The sequence below is a fragment of the Nycticebus coucang genome, chromosome 5, assembly GCF_027406575.1.
Source record: "Nycticebus coucang isolate mNycCou1 chromosome 5, mNycCou1.pri, whole genome shotgun sequence".
In the NCBI taxonomy this organism is placed as follows: domain Eukaryota; kingdom Metazoa; phylum Chordata; class Mammalia; order Primates; family Lorisidae; genus Nycticebus; species Nycticebus coucang.
In genome coordinates this window covers 23,371,438-23,389,622 of record NC_069784.1, presented here as the reverse complement: position 1 = coordinate 23,389,622, position 18,185 = coordinate 23,371,438, and the positions used below count along the sequence as shown (strand labels likewise).

Sequence of the window (18,185 nt, the reverse complement as noted above, 5' to 3'; positions counted from 1 at the left end):
TATAGAGAAGTGAAATGTATGAGAATGGTAGCACAAAGGATGGAATGGCAGTGCATTGTTGTTATGATATATGAAGTAATATAACACTGTTTGAAGATGTAGTGTGATAATTAAAATATGCACATTTTATATCCTAGAGCAACCACTAGAAAAACAAAAAAATAAAGAAGTGTTTTTTCAGTAGTAAAAATACATTGAGTGCTAGAAAGTCCTCAGTTAACAAAAGAAGGTGGAAAAGAGAAGAAAAACCCCAAAGAAAAGATAGAACCAAATAAAAAATGAATGCTAAGATGGTAGAGTTAACTAAGCATATTAATAGTTATATTAAATATAAAGGGTCTAAACACTGAAATTATAAGGCAGAAATTGTTAGACTAACTGGATAAAAGCAAGACTCCAGGCTGGGTGAGGTGACTCACACCTATAATCCCAGCACTCTGGGAAGCTGAGGTGGGAGTATACCTTGAGCTCAGGAAGACTAGCCTGAGCGAGGGCAAGACCCCTTAACATTTTCATCTCTATTAATAATAGCAGGGTGTTGTGGTGGGTGCCTCAAACCTCCGGTCTCAGTCTTCCAAAGCACTAGAACAATGGGTGAACCATGCTGGGTCCAGCCTAATAAATTTAAAATGATTGAAATTATACTGAGTATTTTTTGTAAGAATGGATTTAAAAGTTAATAGGAAGATATATGGAGAAAAAACACACTTCTAAATTGCCTAAGAGTCAAATAGGAAATCACAAAGGAAATTTAAAACCACTTTGAATTGAATAAAGATGAAAATACAACTCTTCAAAATTTGTGGGATGCAGCTAAGGCAGTGCTTAGAAGAAAATTTATAGCTCATCTTAAAGAGGAAGAAAGGTCTCAGACCAATGATCTAAGTTTCCATCTTAAGAAGCCGGAGGAAGAGGAGCAGTTTGACCCCAAAAGAAGTTGAAGGAAGAAAATAATAAAGATCAGAAGGCATTGAACCAGAAAACAGAAAAATAGAGAAAATTAGTGAAAAAATCTTTTAAAAAAATCAATACACTGGGCTTGGTGCCCGTAGCACAGTGGTTATGGCACCAGCCATGTACACTGAGGCTGGTGGGTTCAAACCCAGCCCAGGCCAGCTACTAGCTAAACAACAATGTCAACCACAACAAGAAATAGCTGGGTGCTGTGGTGGGCTGGGCACCTGTAGTCCCAGCTACTGGGAGGCTGAGGCAAGAGAATCATTTAAGCCCAGAAGTTTGAGGTTGCTGTGACCTGTGACACCACAGCACTCTACCCAGGGCAACATAGTGAAACTCTGTCTCCAAAAAAAAAAAACAAAACCAAAACCAAACAAAAAACCCCCCAACAACAATAGACTGGCTCGGCGCCTGTAGCTCAGTGGCTAGGGAGTCAGCCACATACACCAGAGCTGGCAGGTTCGAACCCACCCCAGGCCTGCCAAACAATGACAACTACAACCAAAAAATAGCCAGGCGTTGTGATGGGTGCCTGTAGTCCCAGCTACTTGGGAGGCTGAGGCAAGAAAATTGCTTAAGCCCAAGAGTTGGAGGTTGCTGTGAGGCTAAGATGCCATGGCATTCTACTGAGGGCGACATAGTGAGACTCTATATAAAAAAAAAAAAAAAAATCAATAGACTGATCAAGAAAAAAGACAGCTCAAATTACCAGTATCTGGGAAAATATTACTGAGATCCGTATTAATTAAAGGGATAGTAAGAGGATATTATAATAAATGACCATATAAATACATTTGAAAACTTAGATGAATTGGAAACATTCATTGGAAGACACAAATTTCCAACAATGGTTCAAGAAGAAATATTCCTGAATATCTATGTTTCAATTAATCACATTCAAATTTTCTCACAGAAAAAATTTCCAGGCTTTAATGGTGTCACCGGTAAATTCTAATAATTCCAATCCTTCACTCATGCAGAAGTTTGAGAAAATAGAATTGTGTGGTACATTTTCCAACTCATTTTATGAGTCCAATATTACTTTGATTTCAAAACCAGACAAAGAAAAATTACTAACCAATGTCCCTTTGTTTATTAAGGAAAAATCCTTAATAAACTATCAACAAAATGAATAAAGCAATATACAAAGAGGAAAATCCAGTGGGGCCTATTCCAGGAATGCAGGGTTAGTTTAACATTTAAATATCACTAAGTATAATTTACAACTTTAGCAGAAATGAGGAAACGTCCCCATGATCATCTCTGTAAATTTAATAAATGCCTTTAGCAAAATTCAATGCACATTTATGATTTAAAAAGATAAAAACTGTGTTCACTTCAGGAGGACATATACTAAAATTGGAAAGATACAGAGATAAGCATGGCCCCTATGCAAGGATGACACACAAAATCACAAAATGGTTCATATTTTTTTTTTTGTGGTTTTTGGCCAGGGCTAGGTTTGAACCCACCACCTCCGGCATATGGGACTGGCACCCTACTCCTTGAGCCACAGGCGCCACCCGGTTCATATTTTTTAAAGACAAAAGCCTCTTAGGAAACTGTGAATACCAGGGAACTTCTTGAAGCTGATTAAGGATCTCTATGAAGAGCTCATAGCTGATGTTATACTTAATAGTGAAAGACGGGGTCATCAATATGATTGGGAATAAGGGAAGGGCGACTGCATTCACGGCTTCTATTCGGTGTCGTTCTGAAGGTCCCAGCCAGGGCAGTAAGGCAAGTCATGGACTAGCAAAGAAGTACAATTACCTTTATTTGCAGATGACATGGCTGTGTATGTAGAAAATTCTAAAGTTTCTACAAAAAAAGCTAATTACTAAATATAATACATATCGAATAAACAAATTAAAAAACAAAGACCTTATGATTCTCTCAATTGATGCAGAAAAAGCTTTTGATAATATCCAGCATCCTTTCTTGATCAGAACACTTAATAGGTATAGAAGGAACATTTCTTAAACTCCTAGAGGCCATCTACAGCAAACCCACAGCCAATATCATATTGAATGGAGTAAAATTGAAATCATTTCTGCTCAGATCAGGAAGCAGGCAAGGATGCCCACTGTCTCCACTGCTTTTTAACACTGTCATGGAAGTCTTAGCCACCACAATCAGGCAAGAGAAGGCAATCAAGGGGATCCAAATAAGACCAGAGGAGATCAAACTGTCACTCTTTGCAGACACTATGATTATATATCTGGAAAACCCCAGGGAATCAACTACAAAACTTCTAGAAGTGATCAAGGAATACAGCAAAGTCTCAGGATACAAAATTAACACTCACAAATCTGTAGCCTTTATATACACCAACAATAGTCAAGGGGAAAAAACAATCAAGGACTCTATTCCCTTTACAATAGTGCCAAAGAAGATGAAATGTCTGGGAGTGTATCTAACTAAGGATGTGAAAGATCTCTATCAAGCTCTGAGAAAAGAAATAGGTGAAGATGTTAACAAATGGAAAAATATACCATGCTCATGGCTGGGAAGAATCAACATTGTTAAAATGTCTATACTACCTAACGCAATCTACAGATTTAATGCGATTCCTATTAAAGCACCTCTGTCATACTTTAAAGACCTGGAATAATTAGTACTTCATTTTATATGGAAACAGAAAAAACCTTGAATAGCACATTACTCAGAAATAAAAACAAATTGGAAAAAAAAAACAACAACAAATCGGGAGGAATCATGCTTCCAGACTTCAGAATATACTATAAATTGATAGTGATCAAAACAGCATGGTACTGGCACAAAAATAGAGAGGTAGATGTATGGAACAGAATTGAAGACCAAGAGGTGAACCCACAACTTATTGTCATTTGATTTTTGATAAGCCCATCAAAAATATAAATTGGGGGAAAGATTCCCTATTCAACAAATGGTGTTGGGTGAATTGGCTGGTGACCTGTAGAAGACTGAAACTGGACCCATACTTTTCTCCTCTAACAAAAATTGACACTCACTGGTTAAAGGATTTAAACTTAAGACATGAAACTATAAAAATTCTTAGAGAGAGTGCAGGGGAAACACTTGAAAAAATTGGCCTGGGAGAATACTTTATGAGGAGGACACCCTGGGCAATTGAAGCAACATCAAAAATACATTACTGAGATCTGATCAAATTAAAAAACTTCTGCACTGCCAAGAACACACTAAGTAAAACAAATAGCCCTCAGAATGGGAGAAGATTTGTACAGGTTATATTTCCGACAAAGGTCTAAAAACCGGAATCCACAGAGAACTCAAACTTATTACTAAGAAAAAAAACAAGTGATCCATTTCATTGTGGGCAAGAGACATGAACAGAAGCTTCTCTGGAAGAAGACAGGTGCACGGCCTACAGACACATGAAAAAATGCTCATCATCAGAGAAATGCAAAACAAAACCACTCTGAGATACCATCTAACTCCAGTAAGAGTAGCCCACATCACAAAATCCCAAAACTATAGATGTTGGCATGGATATGGAGAAAAGGGAACACTTCTGCACTGCTGGTGGGAATGCAAACTAGTATGTTCCTTTTGGAAGGAAGTTTGGAGAACACTCAGCGATCTAAATGTAGACCTGTCATTTGATCCTGCAATTCCTCTTCTAGGTGCATACCCAAAGGACCAAAAATCATTTGCAATAAAGATATTTGCACCAGATTGTTCATTGCAGCTCAATTCGTAAGTGCCAAGTCATGGAAGAAGCCCAAGTGCCCATCAACCCATAAGTGGATTAATAAATTGTGGCATATGTATACTATGGAATACTATGCAGCATTAAAAAAAATGGAGACTTTACCTCTTTTATGTTTACATGGATGGAGCTGGAAAATCTTAGTAAAGTATCTCAGGAATGGAAAAAAATATATCCAGTGTACTCAGTACTACTGTGAAACCAATTTATAATCACTCACACTTGCATATGAAAAATGAAACACAACTATAGCCTAGGATGAAGGAGGGAAGGGGAGGCAGAGGGGAAGGAAGAGGGGTGGGTCGATAGAGGGAGGGTTAGTAGGGGGACCACACCTATGGAGCATTTTGCAAGTACAAGTTGGATCTATCAGGTGTAGATCACAAATGTCTTAACGCTGTAATTGGGTAAATGAGGTGAAGGCTATGTTGATTAGTAGGATGTAAGCACTCCAATTTGTACAAATAATCAACACATTGAATCCCATAATGGCATAAATGTATTCATGATCTATGTACAAATGACTTAATGAAAAAAAGCTAATTAAGTAGTAGGGAAAGTATTTAGTCTTTCTAAAAATGGCCCAGAACCTTTATTCCACAGACATCTTTCTTTTTATTGTCATTGTGAGAGGCTGACATTCTTGGCATATGTTGATTTTTTTCCTGCAAAAAATTAAAGGCTTTTATCACAGGAGAACAAAGGAGTGTTTGCTGGTTTTACTGAACTGATCCTTACAGAAGTGGGTTAGAAAAGTCTTTACAGTAATAGCTTCCTGTCCCACTTGGAAAATATTCCTTTTCTGCCTTAGAGTCTTCCCTGAGACCTCCTAAAGTGATTGGGTTGTTTTCTGAAACTCTGAAGAGCCAAAGGACTGCTCTGTGGTGCCATGGTCTCTCAACCTATAACCATATGTGGAAGTGCCAAGCAAAAAAAATTCTGGGCTTTAAAACCAAAGTGTACTCTGCTGACTCAAACCAGGATCCCCTCCACACACTTATCTCTCCATGTGGCACTGACCCTTATTCTACCACGGAAGCTGGTGGAGGAGGGAATCTCAGTTTAGCTCACCCAGACAGGGTGCCTGCCCTAATCCAAGTGCGTTTTGATTAAGAGTCTTATTTTGAGCTACCAGTCTCTCCCTTCAAAGCTCACTGGGATTTTTTGTTGCTTAGTATAAACAGTTAGTTACAAGGAATTTGAGAATGGGGATCCAGCAGTTGCTCTGCTAAAACTGGCCAAGGTAAATCTCTCCGGTTCAAGGCTTTCAAGAGTTCATGTTTTTTTTTTTTTTTAAGAGACAGAATCTCACCTTGTTGCCCTCGGTAGAGTGCCGTGGCGTCACAGCTCACAGCAACCTCCAGCTCTTGGGCTTAGGCGATTCTTTTGCCTCAGCCTCCTGAGTAGCTGGGACTACAGGCACCCACCACAACACCTGGCTACTTTTTTGTTGCAATTTGGCTGGGGTCGGGTTTCAACCCGCCACCCTCGGTATATGGGGCCAGGGCCCTGCCCACTGAGCCACAGGAGCTGCCCGAGTTCATGCTTTTTTAATGTGAGGGATTTGGATTAGATCAGTGATTTTCTGTGTGTAAGGATAATCTTACGATGCCCAGATGGACAAAAGAGGTTAGAGCTCATCTGGCAGACTTTGAAGGTGGGCTCTGTCTCCCTAAGTGGCCATAGTGAAGGCAACTGTCTAAAAGTCTGTGGTCCCCCGCCCCCCCCCAAAGACAGATAATGTATTAATAGGACAACGTGAGGAGGACAAGAAGGAGGTAGGGATGTGGGAGTGAGCAAGGTAACAGATCATAGGCTATGTTTTTCCATGTCAAAATGAAGGTAAAATGTATTACAGAAGATACTGTTTCTCTGAAAAGTCTTGCCACTTATGACATGAAATTATATTAAGTTATATGTGTGCCAACTTCAAAACGTTACAGCACCTGAAGTGGCCACTGCCCTGGCTGATCCTGTTAGGTAAGGGTCAGATAAGCATCCCAAGGCTTTTGCTGCTCAGTAATAAAAGCTTTCACTGCATCAACACTTCCTTTTATTGGTATCTTATTTCTGTCATAGGCCCTATAGGCTTGGTTGAGTGTAGGGTCACCCAGAAAATAACAAGCCTCCACTTTAATTATGCAAACTAAAGCTAGGTGACTGAGAACTTACTTTTTTTTTTTTTATTTTTTTTTATTTTTTATTTTTTGCTTTCTCCTTTGAGAGATTGACAAAGCATTTGTTAATGTCCTATTATTTACCCTAATTACATTTTTGTAACAAAGGAGTCTGTAACTTTATTTATACTCAAGAATATATTTCCAGGGACTACGTCTCACTGCTGAGCAGCTTTTAATATGCCTCTCCTTGAGGAGAAAGTATAGTTCAGCGCTACTGCCAAGAGCTAGTTCTTGTGTGCACGTGATAACTGCACAGTGCTTATGGCTGCTTCATTCTGTTACTTTACAACTAGGAGCCATTGCATTTATTGAATGTCCCTGAGTAAGTGTAAGTCACCAGCCGTGATTTTATACATAAAGGCCAGAAGCTAGCTTAGGCAGTCATGATTTATTATATGCATTACTTACTGAAGAATACCTGAAATAATCGTGTAACTGCTTTGGATATCCATCTGTTTCAGTAAATGGATAATTTGTCATTAAACTTGTGTTTGAACCATGAATTTCCCTTTATGTTTCAAAAGACTTGCAGCAAATAGAAACTGGGAACATTTAATGTGCATATATGTACTAAACACCCATATATATTTGTGATTAAAATGGGAGAAATCTTGCTAATTATATGTCACAGAAGAGCAAAATTCTATTCAAATTTGTACCTCTCTTTACTGTAAGGCATAGAGAATGCATAATGGTTTTCCTTGATTTGCCCATATAATTGGTAATGGGTAATAACTTAATAGATGTGTGTGATATAAAAGTAGTATATCCTGTTCTACCACTTGATGTTATCCCTTCCCTTTTCTGCAAAGGTACTATTGGCTGAAAGAAAAACATTTTGGTTAGCTTTGTATGACAGTATTTCCTGATATAGTTATTCTATAAAAATTGGTTTTATAATCATGAGTGGAAAAGGGCAGGTTGAACGAGTTGACTGAATCTTTCCTTTTTTTTTTTTTTTGGTAGAGATAGAGTCTCACTTTATCACCCTGGCAGAGTGCCGTGGCGTCACACAGCTCACAGCAACCTCCAACCTGAGAACTTACTTTTGGTCTGCAAGACAGGGAGTTTTGCAAGCCCTAAGGGATTGCAGAGCTTCCTGAAGCTGTTGCAAGGTGTCTGGCCTTCTGAAACCAGGCGATATTCTTTCTCCTTTGCTTTGGCTATGACTGCAGAGGTACCCTTACTGGCACCTTGCAGCGGGTTTTTCTCCATAGGCCCAGAGGAGAGGCCATCTTGCTTAGAGGAAAGGGTTGTGCTGCTTTCATCCAGAGCAGTGGTTCTCAACCTGTGCGTGACCCCTTGGGAGTTGAACGACCCTTTCACAGGGGTCACCTAATATCAGATATTTACATTACGATTCATAACAGTAGCAAAAATTATAGTTGTGAAGTAGCAATGAAAACAATTTTATGGTTAGGAGTCACCACAACATGAGGAACTGTATTAAAGTGTTGCAGCATTAGGAAGGTTGAGAACCACTGATCCAGAGGTGTTTTGATCCTGTCCACCTTCTAGCACCTTCACTGACAACTGTTTTTCCACAACACAGTATTTTTGCTGAGGGAAGGACAAGCAAAGGCCTGAAAATTTAGAGATGCACAGCTGAGAAGATTTTACAAAAGTTCCTATTTTACTAGCTTAATTTAGAAAAGGACACAAGAAGTTGCCAAGAAAATGAGCTTTACTGAGGAACAGCAGATTTCATCAGGGCATTACTTCATCAGGAATCATGCAGGGCAGCCCTGCTTCATACCTTAGCTGCCAGGTTGTGCTGCCCAGGAGAGGGGTCAGCATTGCCGACTAGGGCTACGATGACAGCACACACCACGGACTCTGACTCCCAGGATGCACAGCAGCTGTCCCAGGAGCCTGTCTCAACCTCAGATTCTGGCCTCTTAGGGACTGATCAGATGAAAGTCAACCTTGCTCCCTACCCAACCCTAAGCTTGTAATATCAGCTTCATGACTAAGAACTTGGTTTTGGTCTGCAAGATACAGGGAGTTTTGCTACTGAAGATTTTTCAAATTTCAGAATGGTATCACTTATCTTGGGTCTAGGTAAATCTTTAGAGAATTGACCCTGTCCTCTAATGCAGTGTCTCCAACCTTTTTGGCACCAGGGACCATTTTTCATGGAAGACAATTTTTTCATGGGGTAGGAGGGAATCAGAAGGTAGAGGTCATGCAGTAGTGACAGGAGTGATGGGGACTGTAAATGCAGATGCTCACCCAACCACTCACCTCTTCCTGTGTGGCTCAGATCCTAACAGGCCATAGCCCAGCACCATTCCAAGCTCAGGGGTTGGGGACCACAGCTGTAATGAGTAGGAAGATCAACTGGTTTTTATATGAGTCTATAAACAGAAGATGGCAAACAATACCTTAAAGAGACTCCACCAAGTATGTCAAGCCTGGCAATGGATTGAAGGGCAAGATTTTTTTTTTTTTTTTAAAGAAAAGTCATCATTCTCTGAATATAATAGCATATGTACTAGTTCCTGAAGCATTTAAATGGAAAGTGAAATTGAGTCATACTGTTTACTTTTCATAGTAAAAGCTATTTATTTATTTACTTTAAGAGACAAGAGTCTTGTTCTGCTGCCCAGGCTAGAGTGTGGTGGCACTAACGTAGCTCACTATAACCTTGAATTCCTGGGCTCAAGTGACTGATCATTTCAAGTAGCTAGGACTATAGGTGCATACCACCATGCCTGGCTAATTGCAAATTTTTTGTAGACAAACGGTTTCACTACGTTACCCAGGCTGGTCTCAAACTTCTGGCCTCAGGTGATCCTCCCTTCAAAGTGCTGGGTTTAGAGGTGTGAGCCTCCATGCCCTGGTCATAAAAGCTATTCAAGTCTTCTTCCCTGAAAAGAGCAACAGAATTTTCACAAAACATTTCTTCCCATTCTTTGAAACTTGGGAATTCATAAGAAAATCTGGAGTTCTGCTTTATTGAAGGCAACACACTGTTTCAATGATGAAGAATGACACATGGGGACCAGGGAGTGGGTGTTCTGGAGAGAGGTATTCAGGCTTTGAGTCAGCAAATCACATGACAACCACAGACTGGGTCAGACACCCAAGGCCTTAGGAACCAACTGCTCAAATCTTGTCAAGGTTGAGAGCTTAGCAAATGGCACTATCAGTGTTTAGAGGGGTTGCATGCTCCCTTGGAGAGTTAGCTTAGGTGAGCTGGAGCTCAGTGCATAGTAAAGACAGAGTATCATAAAAGGGAGAGAATGGATATGTAAGGGGGTGGGGTATAAAGGTTAGAGAAAATGTAAGTTCAGAAATTTTTCATTTGTGGAGTTTGGTATAATTATGCCACAGCACTCTACTGAGGGCAACAAAGTAAGACTCTGTCTCAAAAACAAAACAAAACAAAACAAAAACCATCTTTTCTCCAATGAATTGTCCTGGCATCTGTGTCAGAAGAGTTTATTCTTGGACTCTTATTTCTGTTCCATTGATCTATATGCCTATCTATCTACATGTGCCATCACACTGTATTGATTACTGTAGCTTTTTACTAAAATTTGAATCAAGAAATCTTCATTTTCAGAATTGTTTTGGCTCTCAATCTTTGCATTTTTTACATAAATTTGAGGATCAACTTGCCAGTATTTCAAAAATCTTGCTTTTCATTTTGATAGGGATTGTACTGTAGATAATTTGGGAAGAACTGCTATGTTAAGAATATTGGATCTTTCAATTCATGAACATGAAATGTCTCTACATTTACTTTCATCTTCTTTCCGTGAATGTTTATAGTTTTCATTATATAAGTCTTGTATTTGTTAATTTATTTCTAAGTATTTAATTCTTTGGGGGGCTACTATGAGTGAAATTATTTTAATCATGGGGTACAATGTGCTGGTTTTACATACAATTTGAAATGCTTTAATCAAACTGGTCAACATAGCCTTCACAGCATTTTCTTAGTTATTATGTTAAGACATTTATATTCTACACCTAGTAAATTTCACATGTACCCTTATAAGATGCACCGTAGGTGTGGTCCCACCAATTACTCTCCCTCCACCCATCCTTCCCTTCCCCTCCCTTCCCCTTCTTCTTGGGCTACAATTGGGTTATAGCTTCCACAAGAAAGCTATAAATTGGTTTCATAATAAGACTGAGTACATTGCATACTTTTTTTCCATTCTTGAGATACTTTGCTGAGAAGAATATGTTCCAGCTCCATCCATGTAAACATGTAAGCGGTAAAGTCTCCATCTTTCTTTAAGGCTGCATAATATTCCATGGTGTACATATACCACAATTTATTGATCCATTCATGAATCGATGGGCACTTGGGCTTTTTCCATGACTTAGCAATTATGAATTGGGCTGCAATAAACATTCTGGTACATATATCTTTGTTATAATGTGATTTTTGGTCTTCTGGATATATACCTAGTAGAGGAATTGTAGGATTGAATGGCAGATCTATTTTTAGATCTCTAAGTGTTCTCCAAACATCTTTTAATTTCATTTCTGAATTTTTCATTGCTAGCATACGAGAACATAATTGATTTTTATATATTGATTATTGTAACCTGTGACCTTGCTGATCTTGATGAGTCTGTCACACTATTATTTTTTGTTGTGGTTAGACAAGTCAGATAAGTTAAAAAAAAAAAAAAAGTCCAGAAAGTTTAGGTGACTTGGCTACAGAGCTAATTATTGGGACAGCCAAAATGAGAAATCATGTCCCCACCTCCTTGCCCGATGACCTTCCAATTCCACCAAGCTGCTTTTTGATCCCTTGCCATGGTTGGACTTTAGCAACTGTCATTTCCCAGCTTCCTTAAAAGAATAATGACTAGACTCCCAAAGGTCTTCATCTTAGAATGCATTTATTGACCTAACTGCTATCTTTTAGAATCTAGAGTTTTAGGAGGCCAAAATTGTAGTTTTCTCAACTTTTGGGTAAACTGATATGATGGTTGGACTTATCCAGGAAAATCTGAGATCATTATATTTTCTTGAATATTCATTCAAATTTCAATTGAATGGGTGGCGCCTGTCGCTCAGTGAGTAGGGCGCCAGCCCCATATACCGGGGGGTGGCAGGTTTAAGCAAAAACTGAAAAAAAAAAAAAAAAAATTAAAAAATCTCTAGATTTCAATTTAATACTTAAAATTTTTCATTTTCAAATAAAAATACTATGGTAACCAGGGATGCCAGGACTTGGCTATCTCCTCTACCTGGGGAAGTCATCCTTTGTAGTTAAGGACTCAGGGACTGGAAAGTGGGGTGTTGAAACGTTAAGGAGGTAAAGGTCTTTCTTGAAACAAAAGCTGGTTATCAGTTACCACCAGACAATCGTGGTGGCTAGAATTCTAGAAATGGTGAAGAGAACTTCATTTTCTGGTCTTGTCTTCATGCAATATATCTGTGAAACAAAAAAGGATAGTGTCAATAAAAACCTGTAATATTTTACCAGCTTTTGTAGACATTATGTTGTCTTTCCAATATACATTCCATTTTTTTCCCCATTATGCAGCAACAGTGGTTTGGTGGAATAGACCCAGAGCTTCATACACATGTTCGTGAGGGATACACCTTGACTGATCTAGGTCAATTGAAAAACCCCCTTCTGTTTCCCTCATCCCTTGGCAGAATGATTGGGTTAATTCATAGCACTGTGTGGCCAAGTAAACTAGTTCCAGGGGTCCTCAATTGGTGTGAAGGCCAAGACTTTCACCAGAGGACAGAGTGGTATGCTGTATATAAACTGGGGCTCAGATCTGTAAACCTAACATTTTGGGAGGCTGAGGCAGAAGGATTGCTTGAGGATGAGTTTGAGATAGTCTGAGCAACATAACAAGACCTCATCTCTACAAAAAAAAAAAAAAAAAATTAGTGGGGCCTGGTGGCATGTGCCTGTAAATCCTAGGCACTCAGGAGGCTGAGGTGGGAGGATCACTTGAGCTTAGGAATGGGAGGCTGCAGTGAGTCATGATGATGCCATTGTACTCTAGCCTGGGTGACAGAAGACCCCGTTTCAAGCAAAACAAAACAAAACACCCCTGAGAACTACTAAACAATTTTGTCTCTGGTAAACAACTTCTAAGATGGCCCCCAATGTTTTCTGCCTCCTATTATTCATGCCCTTAATACAACTTTCTCACCCTCGATGTGGGCTGCACTAGTAACTAGTTTCTAACCAACAGAATACAGCAAAAATGACAGGATGTCACTTTTGAGGTAAGTAACAAAAAGACCAGGGCTTCCATCATGGGCATCCTCTCTCCCTTGCTCACTCTGCGGGACGCTACATGCCGTGTTGTAAGGTACACCATAAAGAGGTCCAAGTGATGAAGAATTAAGGGAGGTTTCTAGATAAAAGTCAGTGAGAAGAAACTGAGGCCCAGGGTTCAGCAGCCTGAGAGGAACTCAATCTTGTCTACAACCACATAAGTGAGCTTGAAAGATCTTCCAGTTGGGCCTCCAGGTGACAACACAGTCCTGGTACAAAGCTTAACTGAAGCTTCACCAAAGACCCTGAACCAGAGCCAGAGGCCCCCAGTTCAGCTGCGCCCAGGATCCTGACTTGCAGCAACTGTGAGATTAAAAAAAGCATTTTTAAGTTTTAAGCCACTGCTTTAGAGTAATTTATTAGTGGCAAAAGATAACTAATACACATAACAAAAGCTAGCTGGAGCTGGATTTTTTCCTGTTATTTGCAAGTGAAAGCATATTAACATATAGTAATCTCGAAACAGATACCAGATATTAAAATCTTTAGACTCAAACGAATTTACCATAGTTTGTCAAAATCATGCAAATAGAAAAAACTCTACATACTCACAACCATCTTAATTTCTTTTCTTTTTTTGAGACAGTCTCAGTCTGTCACCTGGGCTAGAGTACAATGGCTTCAGCCTAGCTCACAGCAGCCTCAAACTCCTGGGCTCAGGCAATCCTCCTCCCAAGTAGCTCTCATTAAAGATGAGAGATACCGTGCCTGACTAATTTTTTATATTTTTAGTAGAGATGGGGGTCTCGTTTTGTTCAGGATAGTCTTGAAACCCTGAGCTCAAGCAATCCATCTGCCTTGGCCTCCCAGAGTACTACTAGGATTACAGACATGAGCCACTGCACTTGGCCCATCTTCATTCCTCATATGGAAAATTATGTAGCGAGGCTACATTCATTCATAATCCCTTTTAATACTAAGTTTTATATTTGATTACTTAAGCAAATGAACAATGTAAATAAATAATGATCACAGGGCAACTGTTAAGTCTACTTAAAACACCTATCATTGAAAGTCCTTAAAACCACTTCAACACCATCTATTTACATCCAAATTTAAAATTTAAAATATTCTAATGAAAATGATTTTTATTTACTTATTTGAATTTTTATAGAGACAGAGTCTTTCTATGTGGCCTATGCTTAACTTTACTCCTGCCCCTACTTCCCAAGTGGTTGGGACTACAGGCATGCATCACTGCACCCGGCTTAAAATTATTTTTAATTGGTATCTATTTGTTAAAGCAGGTCTAGAAGAATTTCTGGCAAGGCACCCTGTTTGCTCTTGATTTGTCTGAAAAAAGATATCTTTTAATTATAAGGTGTCACAACCTAAAGGGTATGATTTTATTTTATTTTTTTTTGAGACAGAGTTTTACTCTGTCATCCTAAGTAGAGAGTCATGGCATCATGGCTCACAGCAACCTCAAACTATTGGGCTCAGATGATCCTCTTGTCTCAGACTCCTGAGGAGCTGGGACTATAGGTGCCTGCCATAATGCCCAGCTATTTTTAGTATAGAGGGGTCTCACTTTGCTCAGGCTGGTCTCAAACTCCTGAGCTCAAGTAATCCACTTGCCTCAGCCTCCTAGAGTGCTAGGATTGTAGGCGTGAGCCACGGAACCTGGCCTGAAGAGTATAATTAATTCAACTCTCTGGACCTAACAGTCAATAAAATAAAAACTCTAACGTCACCATATTCTTTAAGGGCCTTTGAATGCTATGCTTATATAGGCCCAGCCTGAACTCACTCCCTAAGTAGAAGCCTTTGTTGGGGTCCTTCAGGTAGCAGGGTCACTTGAAAAGACCACTGGGCTTAAATGGGGAGGCAGTGACAATGCTATTCTGTCTTCTAGCAGGTTTAATAAAGGGATGCTGTTCTTTCTTACCTGCCAAAAAAACTCTCTCAAATATCATTCCTGTATATTTAAAGATTTGCTTAAAGATTGTTTTATACGAATTCAAATAATAAAAATAAATATTATATAATAGATATCAAGTGTGCTTCTGTGAAGGAGGTGGGATTGGAGGCAGAGGTAAAGGAGTGATTTTCCTTTTTTATCAGATATGTAATTCTGTATTGCCTTTTATTTTATAACAAATATTTATATTGCTTTTATCATTTAAAAAGTAACATTAAGGGGAAAAAAGAAAATGATGCCGTTTAAGAGTATCTCACTTGTAGTTTAGGATATATTTCTTCAATACAATATTAAATCAATACCTACCTGAAGCACTTATGACCATTGTTGCTGTAACTCCTTTGTGACTGTAATATTTAGCTCTGCTAAACATTAGAGGGAGGAAGAGACTAAGAGTGACATTAAGGCAGGGCAAGGCAGGGAATGCTCTGATGGGCAGTTCTGAAAGGGCCAGGCCTTGGAACAACAGAAGGTTGTGTATGCGGGAGCAGGATTAGTATTCAACAAACCTGGACTTGTAAATTCACCTGTGTATCTGCCCATAAGGCCACTAAGGTATTGGCTGGGGAGGAGGGTTATTTCACCTCCTGGGGAGGGGCAGCAGGATGAGGATGTTCATAACAGACCACTGCAGGAGCTGGGCTGAAGTAAACTGCTACTTCCTGGGAAGACGCTTATCAGATGGGACATGAAGGACAGCCAGGCTTGAGTCTGAGACTGATAATGGGGAGCTTCCTGGATCACAAGAAGCAGAGCTAAATATTACAGTCACAAAGGAGTTACAGCAACAAGGGGGGGGCACAAAGTAGGAAGAGTAGGCGGGAGGGACTGAAGCAGCAGAGGGCTAAGGGATATCACATCCTTCCGCAGCAAGCTGAGCAGATCTTGAGGTCTGTACTTGGTTTTTAATATTTTCAGTATGAAAAAAAGAATCCACACGGGCAACAAATGTTGAAAAAACTTCACAAAAACAATCCAACTCACCAGTTCGTTTAACAGCTGGTTCTAAATATGGTGGTTAAAGTTTCAAGGTCTTCATTCTTTAAATGTAATTCGTCCAGCAGGGTGGCTATAAACTGTGTAAACATCTCATTTTCCTGAGAATGCTTCGGAATGCCAAGAGTTGGGGTCAGTCTGAAACAACCAAAAATACTAAATGCATATCCATGAAATGATAAGAGCTAAGGGACTCCCACCTTCACCATGGCAGAGAGAATTTTATGTGGATAATAAGGTCTCTGATTTACCAAAACTCCCAGAGAGAGAAGTTTTTACTAACAAAGGCAGATGAGAAGTCTCAGAAAAAGACTGAAGGACCAAACATTAAGTATGAAAAGAAGTCTAAAAGCCTGAATGTACAACACCTTCTTCCTCATGCTAGCAAAAACAACTAAAATTCTGATCAGAAAATGAACTCTTTATTTGAGTAAGGGAGGTTGTGAAGAGGAACTTAGACCTGAGAATTGTCTTAAAAACTTAATCTATAGTGGATGTTTGGATTTTAACACCTGAAAAGATAATAAATAATGAATAAACAAACAAGACTACCTTTTGGATGAAACCTTAACATTTTTATTTTTAAAACAATAAATAAATTATGTCTCACAAGGTACTTTATACCAACTTCAGAAGGAACAACGTTTTTTTTCCCCCACTAACCATTTCTGGTAAATATGCCTAAAGATTGACTGCATATAATGGAATCTTAAAGAATAATTTTCACTGAAATTTGATGAGTAAGAATGATTTTTAAAGTGAGCAATAGCTAATCTAACTGTAAAAGTTAAAGCCCTTACATTTCATAAATATGAGATCTGACAATTAAATTTGCAAACTCATTCTAGAGTGCTGCATACCTCCTGCTGAAAATCACTACAGTCACCTCCCTTGGGAAGCTGTGCACCGAGGCCAGCACCTAGTCCACCTTTGAAAGCAACTTTGGAGTTGTCGTATTACCCTTGATGTCCTGAATATCATCAAAAAATCTTCCTTTCAATATTTCCTTCATCTTTGGGTAAAGAATAAAGTCACTGGGGGCCAGATCAGGTGAGCAGAGATGGTATTCCAATACAGTTATTTGTTTACTGGCTAAAAAACTCCCCCACAGACAGTGCCGTGTGAGCTGGTGTGCTATCAGGATGCAAGAGCCACACCTTTCTCATGCCAAGATTTTCTGTTAAGATTTTTGGGTTTCCCTGTCAATGTTTACTTGGTCTGCTGTGCTTCTTACACTCAATGGTTTTGATGCACAATTTGAGGAATTTGCACTGTTTTTGTCAGTTCTGCTTGTTATTGGCTGCTGTGACCTCTTTTCATCAGTGACGCTCTCTCCTCTCAGACAAAGGTTTAATCCATTTGTACACTGTCATTTTCTTCGTGGCATTATCCCCCTACACTTGGACTAACATGTCCCTGATTTCACTTCCACTCTTGCCAAGTTTAACAAGAAATTTGTAAATTTGTTTGTTCACTGCTCTAATTCAAGCTCCGACATTCTTGCAATGGCATACAAAACACACAACAATAATGAACACATGTCCATGAACGCCAAGGATGTGAAACCTCACCAAGTTGCCTGTACAGTGCTGCCAATGTAAGCACACGGTGGCAAGTTTGCAAACTTAATTGTCAGAACCTGTACACAACACGATTCTAATCCTACCTGTGTGGGAATGCTTGGGCAAGTTGAACTTCAAAATCTTACAGTCTACCTATAAAATGGGGCTAATAATACAAAATTCGAATGGATAGCTCTTTTTATCAATTATGACAGTGATCATAATAGCTGGTATCAAGTAACATTTACCATGTGCTGCCAATGAGTCCTTACTAGGAGCACGAATTATCTCCTTTACTTGTACAGTGATCCTAAGGGATGCAGGGATCACCTCCATTTTATGGATGCGGAAATAAAGGCACACAAATTAGAAGCATTTTCCCTAAGAAAGTGCATACTAAAGATAGTAAGTAGCAGGTCAGGGCTTTGAACCTACACGATTTATCTCAAAAAGCCCAGGCTCTTAGCCCATTTGCTAGTTTTCATTCTTTGTAGGCTGTAGGGCACTCTATTAATTTAATCTTTACTTGACTGACTGAATAAATATGCAGAAGGATGAGAATGACTTAAAGTTGCTTTAGAAAACT

General features: G+C 39.2%; 1 protein-coding gene and 1 non-coding gene across 2 annotated transcripts in view; one reads left to right on the top strand and one right to left on the bottom strand.

Annotated features, from left to right (window-relative positions):
• Nucleotides 1–2,288: 2,288 nt before the first annotated feature.
• Nucleotides 2,289–2,390, top strand: LOC128586940 (U6 spliceosomal RNA). Its single transcript, XR_008380396.1, has one exon. It is a non-coding gene; the product is annotated as a U6 spliceosomal RNA (small nuclear RNA).
• Nucleotides 2,391–9,441: 7,051 nt separating this feature from the next.
• Nucleotides 9,442–18,185, bottom strand: part of RPAP2 (RNA polymerase II associated protein 2) — a 78,502-nt gene continuing 69,758 nt past the window's right edge. Inside the window, exons 12-13 of the mRNA XM_053591411.1 lie at nt 16,026–16,175; nt 9,442–12,253 (exon numbers count right to left, since the gene is read on the bottom strand). Coding sequence (XP_053447386.1) covers nt 16,034–16,175 — 142 coding nt within the window. The 3' untranslated portion in view covers nt 9,442–12,253; nt 16,026–16,033. The remainder of the gene's footprint in view (nt 12,254–16,025; nt 16,176–18,185) is intronic.